Source organism: Podarcis muralis, chromosome 4, assembly GCF_964188315.1.
Source record: "Podarcis muralis chromosome 4, rPodMur119.hap1.1, whole genome shotgun sequence".
Lineage (NCBI taxonomy): Eukaryota > Metazoa > Chordata > Lepidosauria > Squamata > Lacertidae > Podarcis > Podarcis muralis.
The window spans coordinates 84,006,045-84,015,642 of record NC_135658.1 but is presented as its reverse complement, the minus strand read 5'-3'; the positions used below and the strand labels follow the sequence as shown (position 1 = coordinate 84,015,642).

Sequence of the window (9,598 nt, the reverse complement as noted above, 5' to 3'; positions counted from 1 at the left end):
CAACAGCCACTAGCCACAATGGCTATGTTCTGCCTCCACAGTCAGAGGCATAATGCCTCTGAATACCAGTTGTGGGGAATCACAGGTGTGTGAAGACTGCTGTTGTGTTCATGTTCATCTTGCCAGCTTCCCACAGGAACCTAGTCCTGTGAGAACAGGATGCTGAACTAGATAGGTCATTGGCCTGATCCAGCAAGTTCCTCTTAGGTTCTTATGAAGACAAGGAGGCGAAAAGTGTGTGGTGCTTCCTATTTAATGTATATGCGATGAAAAAACTGGTGGTGGTGTGTGTGCACCTATCACACGTGACTGCATAGCTGACTGAGGAGGCCAGGGGCAGCATGAGATTAACTGCAGTTTTATTTGGGGTTTGAGATGTGGGCTAAGATGTGCAGCCAAAAGCTGCACAAAGAAAATGGGCTTTGAGGAATGAGTTTCAGCCATCAGTATTCTGTGAGGGTGCCCAGACATAAGGGAAAGCAAGTGAGGATGTAAAATAGGAGACTTGAGTGGTTGAGGGTGCTGGAATTGGGATGTGGCAAGGGTCACAGGCATGAATATATAGGAAGTGTGTGTGGAAATCTGTTATATGTGAAGAGGCCACTTCTCTCTTACAGTGTCCCAACAGCTGAGGGTGGTTCATTCCAGGTCAACAAAAGAAGCAATGTGATTCAGTCTATTGTTCTCTTGCTGATGTGGAACAAGCACTTTTGAGCAACAGCCTTGAGAATCAAGCTATATTCCTTTATATAACCTTACATCTTACTTTTCAATAAAATTGCAGTGTGTGTTTTCCATAGGAAGGCTGTGGATTGTGACTCCTCTCTGCACAGTTTATTTCATGTACACACAGTGCAATGCATAGATTGCCAGTGTGGCACCTTTGCCCACAGAGAGACCTTCCCTGGTGCCCACAGGGCCCCATCCCCTTGCTCAGATTAGGCTTAAAAGAAGCCTATAGAAGCTCATTTTTTCACACCTAATCAGGGCCTGGGTGTTACCCCATGGGGAGTGGAGAGCTACCACACACATGTGATGCCCACCATAGTCTCTCTCTTTTGAAATCGTGACCATCGCCCTAACAAGGTTGTTGACTCCTGATGTAATTGATGCTTATTACATGGAGGTGGTATTGTATGTAGGTGTCAAGACAGGATGAAAGAAATGAGGTTCTATTGGAGGGGCAACATAGAACAAGTACTTGAACACTTAGCAGATGTTTTATGGGAGATATGAAGTCTGATGGTGGTAAGAATTAGTGTGACAAATACACTTATGCATGCAGTAGATCTGTTCAACTTTTGTTATTTAATTTGGTGTTTCCAGTGACAAAATTGCATATGTGGGAGGTATAATATTGAAAGTTAGTATTAGTTCATGTAACTAGTATTTCAGACCATGTATAGGAAGAATCTCAAACTGCTCCCATCGCTGGTTTGGAAATAGTATAATCTCTAGTGGAAATGATCTTTCATTGTGGGCTCTGAAGCATGTAGTTAATTTCAGATAAGAAGTAAGGAAAGTCACACTTAAATTGTGATGTTTGAGGGGGAAATGACCCAAGGAAACAGAGAGTTACTTCACGCAATGCAAACTGGCTAGATTTTTTGGTTGTAGGTTGCTCTGAGTTGCCTTGGGCAAGATAAAGCAACTAACAAATGTAATAAATAACAATAACTTCCTGTAAAGCTGCGTATTTCTCAGACAGAGGGAGCTTGCCTCATTGGCATAGGATGTGCTTATCTCACATGATCAACTTTTTTGGGCTTAAAAAAAAAATCCATGGAGGTACACAATGGATCCACTGGTTACCTTGAGCATGTGAACAGTTTGTTAAGAGTTCAGCTAGGCAGAAACAGAAAGTTAGGCAGAAACAGAAAGTAAGAGTGCTACTCTGAATATGAGACTGGGTGGTGGTATTTTGATTCCATAAGACTTGCATCTGGTCTGCAAATGTCTGCTTTTCTTAATAATGAAGAGACACAAGGAATTGCACAGGGCTCTAAAGCTCTTTGAGGACAAGTAATCCAAGCAAGCGCTTCTCTTACTTTAGAAATTTCACCAGGCCTCGTGCATGCAATTGCTGATCCTTTCTTTACAAGGACTAAAACATGTATTTTGTTTTGCTTTACTTTGACTTGTAAGCTGAGATGCTTGGGAAGGTGAATTCTCTAGCCAACCTCAAAAAATGCATATTTTTCCTGTGTTTGCAGTTTTCTGTACTGCATGCACAGCTTTGATGAGTCAGAATCCGTATTCTTTATACAGTGGGAATTAGATGATGGTTAAAGCCTCTTCAAGAATTGCATATCTGTAGGATCTGAACTCAAGTTTCTAGCAGACCAGAGTACATCATATGGTGCATATCAGCATTAGAATCTGAAGGTGAATTAAGAAAGGATCTACACATGGGATAAGAATTGTATTTTTTCTTTGTTTAAAGACGTTTCTGTGTTAATTTTCCTGTTGACTTTAAGGTTGTAATATCGTTAGCATTTTAATGTCATCTTTTTTGCTTTTACCAGGTTGCAGAAGGTCAGGAGGTCTGTGTGATTGAAGCTATGAAAATGCAGAACAGTTTGGTTGCTGCTAAAACTGGCAAGGTATGTCCAGTCAGACTACTAGATGTTTTATCTCACTTGTCAAGTTGAGCACAAGTTTTATTTTTGAAAATAGATTTTATTATTGGCATCAATCTTGAACCTTATTGCACTGTTCTGTAACTGTGTGGTGACGCACATACTTGATTTCACAAATTTTTATCAAATGTTCAGAATTATTTGTCTTGGCTGCAGCCTTTCTGTTCAGATTTGGCCTAGGTAGGCTACAATCCAATAGAGTTACAGTAGATGCACTTTGGGTCCGGTGTGCTTGTGCTGGATTGTGGCCCTAGAAATCAGAATCCGTGCCTTTGTAATTTCACTAATTGTTCAGCTAGGCCAGAGGTAGGCAACCTAAGGCCCGGGGGCCAGAAGTGGCCCAATCACCTTCTCAATCCGGCCTGCGGATGGTCTGGGAATCAGCGTGTTTTTACATGAGTAGAATGTGTCCTTTTATTTAAAATACATCTCTGGGTTATGAACTGGCATAGAAATTCGTTCATATTTCCCCCCAAAATATAGTCCGGCCCACCACATGGTCTGAGGGATGGTGGACCAGCCCACGGCTGAAAAAGGTTGCTGACCCCTGAGCTAGGCAGTCCCAAAACATGTCATGCACAAATAGACTTTAGGACCACAATGCAGAGCATATGGCCAAAACTTTACACACAAGCAGTGCTTCCTTTTTAAAACAAACAGTTCACTGCCCCTTCACGTGCCAAGCTTTAAAAAGTGCTTCATCCTAGTGGGTAAGTGGAGGTAGTCACAAGGTTCTTTAGGTTGTTAGGATATTGCAAAATACTTAGGAGGTGTCATCTCTGCTTTTGCTTTTTCTAAATTACCAGGCACAGTGCAAGTCCCATTTTTAAGCCCTGAAGACACTTGAGTATTCAGTGTCTATTTGTAATCAGGATTCTAAACAACACAAGGAGCCTCCCTAAGTACAGGAGGCAGCCCACTTCAGCACTTGATTCTTCAACTCATGGAGGGATGAAAAAAAGCAGATGAGGATGTGCCAGAAGGAATAGGGCTTGGCAGTGTGCCCTTGCTGTTCCTCACATGACTGTGATTGCGCATAGACACTGAATACTCAGACAGGGCAATACTCACGTATAGATAAATGTCAGTAGTTCTTGTTTACAGAAGATTTGTGAAAATACATTATTTGGTACAAAACAGTTCCTGGTAGGCAATTTATAAGAGGCCTGGGTTTGTTTTTGTCTAGTGTGTGTATTAGGGCTGGGCGATACCAGCTTTTCAACATCATGGTATATCGCCAGTAAAACCTCGTGGTTTGGTGATATACCGTGATGCTGAAAAAACAAGTTGCACTGGTCTCTGCCCATGAGGCACCGGCTGAAACCACCCCAGCTCTCACCATGAGAGCTGAGGTGGTTTCACCCAGGCGCTTGTGGGCTGGGATAATGTACCGTATTTTTCGCCCTATAGGACGCACTTTTTCCCCTCCAAAAATGAAGGGGAAATGTGTGTGCGTCCTATGGGGCGAATGCAGGCTTTCGCTGAAGCCTGGAGAGCGAGAGGGGTTGGTGCGCACTGACCCCTCACGCTCTCCAGGCTTTGCGCACCTCTCCGCAAGCAGCGGGAGCGCTCCCACGGCTTGCAGAAACTTGCCTGCGCGCGCTCAGCTCAGCGCGTCCAGGCTTCGCGCACCTCTCCGCAAGCAGCGGGAGCGCTCCCACGGCTTGCAGAAACTTGCCTGCGCGCGCTCAGCTCAGCGCGTCCAGGCTTCGCGCACCTCTCCGCAAGCAGCGGGAGTGCTCCCACGGCTTGCAGAGACTTGCCTGCATGCTGAAGCCTGCGCGCGCTCAGCTCAGCGCGTCCAGGCTTCGCGCACCTCTCAGCAAGCAGCGGGAGCGCTCCCACGGCTTGCAGAGAGCTGCCTGTTTGGGGGCTGTGGTCGGGGGGTGCTCGAGCTTTCCCCGCCCCAGCCCCACGCCTGGGGGAAAAATAATTTCCCCCCCTTTATTTCCCCCCCCAAAAAAACTAGGTGCGCCTTATGGGACGGTGCGTCCTATAGGGCAAAAAATACGGTAGCTTGTTTGCGCAGCTCAGCTGGGAATCAGGAAGGCTCCCCCTCCCCAACTGAGACAGCCCCGGTGCGAGCAGGCAGAGCGTTTGGGCTCCTTTAACTGCTTGCTGTGGGGAGCGGCACCCGCACTCCCCTCAGCTGCACAGTTTCATGGAGCCACCAGCTCACAAGAGCCAGCCCGGGGCTGGGTGCTCCTTTAACTGCTTGGCTGAGGCAAGGGCAACCGCACAGTCCAGCAGTTTAAAGATGCAGAGAGAAGAACAAGCTGCATCAGCGCCTCTCTGATACAGCTTGTTTCTCCCTGTGTGCCATATGAGGGCAGAGTTTGGATGGTGGCTTCACCTCCGCTCCTGAGTCCCTCTTCTAGCAGCACCCACTAGAGGAAGGCACTATTGACTCTCTGTCTCCAGCAGACAGACTCGGTGGCAGTCTGCTCCTCATACTGGTCCTGGGCAAAGCCCATTTCTACAGAAATTGTTATATGACATTTACAGTTGGGGGTGGGGGGACCAACCAAACCTCTTGTGCTCCAAAATGCATAGTTCGTAGATTTACTTTGGCACAAGCACCAAAGGTGATTGACAATAAAAATGCTAAACAACTGTGTCAATGGAAAGCAACAAACAAAACCAGCATCAAGCACAGCGCTATTTTAAAATAGTGTATAAATTGTCTGATATTCACCTTTAAAATCACCTTTAAAAAATCCAGATGTTAAAACAAACACAGAAAAACAAACTTCTTAAGTGTTTTGGATAGAATGCAAGCACAATTAAAAACTTGGGCAATGTGTGATTATGTTCCAGAACATGCTTTTTAGATTTTCTGTTTCATGTTTTATAAGGTCTTTAAAATGGAAATCTACCACTTATTTTCTTTGCACAGCCAACTGCAATTAAAAAAAGATTCTTGGCCTTGTTTTCAGAATCAAATTGATTTTTTTCTTCCTTTGCGCTGCAGGTGAAAGCTGTACATTGCAAAGCTGGTGAAACTGTCGGGGAAGGAGATGAGCTTGTGGAACTGGAATGAAACTATTTATTTCATATGTTGCCACAATTGACTAGCACCTTCTATGTTCCTCCACAAATTCAAATGAACATTAAGGTAGCAAGCAAATTATGTAAACTAAAACGATGCTATGGTATTTTTTTAAACTATCTTAAACAAGAGGCAAGGGTCCATATGGTTTACCTTGCTGAGACTGAACTTAAAATTGCCTCTGGATCTCATATCACTCCTTTTATAAATACCTGTACATAAGGGATTTGTAATTCTCTTCTGCAGTTCTACTGCTATCAAACAAATTAATAAAAGCATTTTTGCATATAAACTGTGTCATTTAAAGCCTTCACAACTTTGGTACTTTAACCTAAAACTGGGTCTCCACATGTAACAACAGAAATAACTTTGTACTAACTCCCCTACCTGTCTACCAGTTTTATAAAAAATAAGCAAAGGGTGAGTTTTAATTGGCCAGTAGGCATGGGGAACCTCTAGCTCATGGGCTAAACTAAACCTGACAATGATCCTGACATTATATATGACCTCAGGCGTGGGGCAGGAAAAGATATGACTGCAAAGCGACAATCATGAGTCTTAAGGAAGTTCCCAGTTCTTCCTTGGAAAGTGACATTTGTATTCAGTACCTTTTAAATCTGGTGTCAAATGCAAGCCCCATGGGGGTTGGTTTTACTCAGGAGCCTCCAACTGGGAACTCCTGAGTGCAGCTGCTCCCTACTGAAAGTAGGGCTGGAAGCTCATCATGAGAACAAACAGACCCTAGCCTGATCCTGTTTATCACCCCACACCAGGTGCATGCACTGTCATAACTCTTGTGACTGTAGTGGTGTCCCACACAGCAAGTCCCCACATCTAGATTTAATTTACTATAATAATGACAAATGTTTTAAGTAATACAAATGTACACAATTTAAAAAATATCTATTACAAATTTTCTCATTATTTACAGTCAAAAATTAATAAACTGAATTTTGTCAACATTTATACCACTATCACTCTACAATTAAAACAATCTGCCATCACCCTATTTTTACTTGGAAGCCTAACAAAAGCAAAAGAATGAATGGACTGTATAAGAGAGTAAGCTGAAACAAAGACATGAACATAAGTGAGCAATTGTATGTGTACAACCTTAAATAGTAGGATAATTAATACAATAGTAGAAGTAGCATTGTGTGTCTAATTAATATCAAGAACTGCTCTGCCCTTCAGTTGTACAGCAAGGTCACATTGGGTACTTAAGGAATATAACCAACCTTAAAAACTGCTTTCTTGCAGTTTTCTTGAGAATCTGCCTTCTTCCCTGCTGGCATATTTCAAAATTCTCAGCTATAAATGAAAAGAGGTTGTTGATTCTGTTCAGTAGTCTGTGGTCATTTATGGAGCTGAAACAAGCAGGAGGAGAATGTAAATATACTAAAACCTAATGAATAGAACTCCTGCCAACCTAGCAGTTCAAAAGCACATCAAAGTGCAAGTAGATAAACAGGTAGCGCTCCAGCGGGAAGGTAAACAGTGTTTCCGTGTGCTGCTCTGGTTCGCCAGAAGCGGCTTAGTCATGCTGGCCACGTGACCCAGAAGCTGTACACCAGCTCCCTCGGCCAATAAAGCGAGATGAGCGCCGCAACCCCGGAGTCAGTCACGACTGGACCTAATGGTCAGGGGTCCCTTTACCTTTTTAATGAATAGAAACTATTATGTCCAGAAAGGTGGACAAATAAATGAAGAAGCAGAGGACTCCACATCACTTGGACTTCCCTTTATGAGTCAATATTCTTAGTTCCTTCCAATTCCTGAACCATAACTTTCTCTGGAGCTCTTAAGGCCCATTTGACAAATCTGGCTCCTAGCAGCACTATGATGTCAACTCATTTCAGTTCATGGATTTCGTAGTCATGCTAGTGATATACTGCCTGCAGGATCAGAGGTAACATGCCTCTAATATCACTTGCTGGGAACAGCAGCAGGAGAGGTACATGGCCTTTCTGATCTGCTTGTAGGTCTCACATAGGCATCCGCCTGGCCCGTGTGAGAAAAAGGATGCTGGCCTAAGTAGGCCTTTTGTCTCATCCAGCAGGGCTGTTCTTAAGTTTTTAACTTGTTGTTCCAGAGCAATGCCACTCCAGAACAATGCCACATATCATGAGAGCCTGATGCTCTCATCATTTTTGCCCTCTATGCCCACTTAGAGCACCTGAAAGCCAGAGGACTGGACTTTGAGGGCATCAGCAAAGAGAATTCCCTTAGCGAACTCATTTGTCTCACAGTGCTTGATTAATGGATCTCTTACAAGGGCCATTTCCTTGCTTATGTGAAGGTTGTACAGTAATGCAAAAAGTTTGTTGTAAGCTGGAGGTTCTTTATCCCCCAGTACATTGCTAGAAATACTGCAGTATTTTATCTTTGCTTTGCAAAACAGTATTCCCCCCTCCACCTCTTGATCAAGTTTTAAACAGAGAACTACAGAATTAAAGACACACCATCCATGCATCTTGCATGACTAGGCAAGTTTAGTTTGAAAACCTGACTGGACCCCAAAATATTGGCTTGAAGGCCAATATTTTGATATTCTGGTCTGAAACATTAGTGCTTACTTTCTGTAAAAATGCTAGAGATTTTACTCAACGTCTTGATAATATGTCCATATCAGCTTTTACCTTCCAGTTTCAATCTCTGCTTTCTCTTAGTACATATGGAAGCCCGTGTTTCCCAAAGGAATCATAGTTGTCATAGTAAGGGAGATGTATCCATTCTGGCTGGTAAGTGGTGGTGCTATACACATAGCATTCCAGGATGCTGTTAACAGCTGGCGTCCCTTCAGGTGGACTACTTTCATCTTCCTGCTCAACTACTTCAATTCTCACTGGGGTTCGCTGATACATGTCTGGACAACTTTCAAACTCATCAAGGAATTGCAACATCTGGTCATTGACAGCATAAATCTCTCCAGTGACACGGTGTCCCGTTCCTGGGATATTCAGCAAATAAGGAACGTTGTATTTCCCGGCAATCACTAGGGGGTATTTTTCCACTGTGAGCCCCCTGCCCTGGAATCTGGCTGTCCCATTAGCACCATTTATCATGTATGGGTAGTTGGGCTGGCCTTTCTTAAGGGTCCCGTAGACAAAGACACGAACCATTCCTCTGACGAAAGGAACTGAAATAAACAAAAATAAGCCTTGATACATTATCGCACTTTGCGTAAACATTGTTCCTTAAAAGCTTGTTATTACAGCAATATTTAGCAAATACGGTTGCTTTAAAACAATCCAAGGAATACAAGCTGGCTATTTTTCTAACTCCAGTTATAATTTACAATACAAGTGTCAAAAGGAAGAAAGCAAAGATCATAGCAAAAATAAGAAACAGTTGCTTGTTGTTCAACAGCAAGCACTCCAGTTATCAGTTCACACTGTCCAATTCCTTCATGTAATAGTGTATGGGGTCACAAGATTCGTTATGAACAGGGCCATCTAATCTAAGCAACCATTTTCAGGATCCCATTGTTTTCAGCATGTATGTACAACCCAACTCTTTCTGCAAGTGAGCATGTATGTGGTTTGTTTGGTTACTGTATATAAATTCCAGTTGACATACTCATTACCAAAAGTTATGACAGGCCTTCATGTACATGATGTACAGTACCTGCCCTGCAATCTGTGTATTCAATATGTCTCAGAAGCAATCTATTTTTTTAAAAAGTCATTTTTAGAATAAAGTCAATGAATGATCAATAATTCTAAAACACAATCATTACAATCCCTGTGAATGCAAAGGTGGTATGTTATTTTAACAATGCTACCTCCTTGGGTCCAACAGATATTAAAACAAATTCACAGGAGGGGTGTGTGCAAGTTTGGACTATTCAGCAAAATACTGGACCAGCTCTGGAAATCCATAAGCCACCAAAGGATTGTGTGAAATACAC

General features: G+C 43.0%; 2 protein-coding genes and 1 long non-coding RNA gene across 8 annotated transcripts in view; 1 reads left to right on the top strand and 2 right to left on the bottom strand.

Moving 5' to 3' along the window:
• Window positions 1-5,980, top strand: part of PCCA (propionyl-CoA carboxylase subunit alpha) — a 225,965-nt gene extending 219,985 nt beyond the window's left edge. For both annotated transcript variants that reach the window (XM_077927686.1, XM_077927685.1), the window contains 2 exons: window positions 2,526-2,603; window positions 5,611-5,980. In XM_077927686.1, coding sequence (XP_077783812.1) covers window positions 2,526-2,603; window positions 5,611-5,679 — 147 coding nt within the window. In that variant the 3' untranslated portion in view covers window positions 5,680-5,980. The remainder of the gene's footprint in view (window positions 1-2,525; window positions 2,604-5,610) is intronic.
• Window positions 1-9,598, bottom strand: part of LOC144327549 (uncharacterized) — a 164,208-nt gene that overhangs the window by 6,855 nt on the left and 147,755 nt on the right. The window lies entirely within an intron of this gene.
• GGACT (gamma-glutamylamine cyclotransferase) overlaps window positions 1-9,598 on the bottom strand; it is a 49,390-nt gene that overhangs the window by 24,027 nt on the left and 15,765 nt on the right. For 3 of the 5 annotated variants that reach the window (XR_013392679.1, XR_013392678.1, XR_013392677.1), the window contains exons 1-2: window positions 8,328-8,846; window positions 6,927-7,055 (exon numbers count right to left, since the gene is read on the bottom strand). Coding sequence is in view for 2 of the 5 variants with exons in the window: in XM_028728220.2 (XP_028584053.2) it covers window positions 8,337-8,810 (474 nt within the window). In the remaining 3 variants the exon portion in view is untranslated. Of the gene's footprint in view, window positions 1-6,576; window positions 7,056-8,327; window positions 8,847-9,598 lie in introns of those variants that run through there. The other 2 variants (XM_028728220.2, XM_077927690.1) reach the window with 1 other exon arrangement.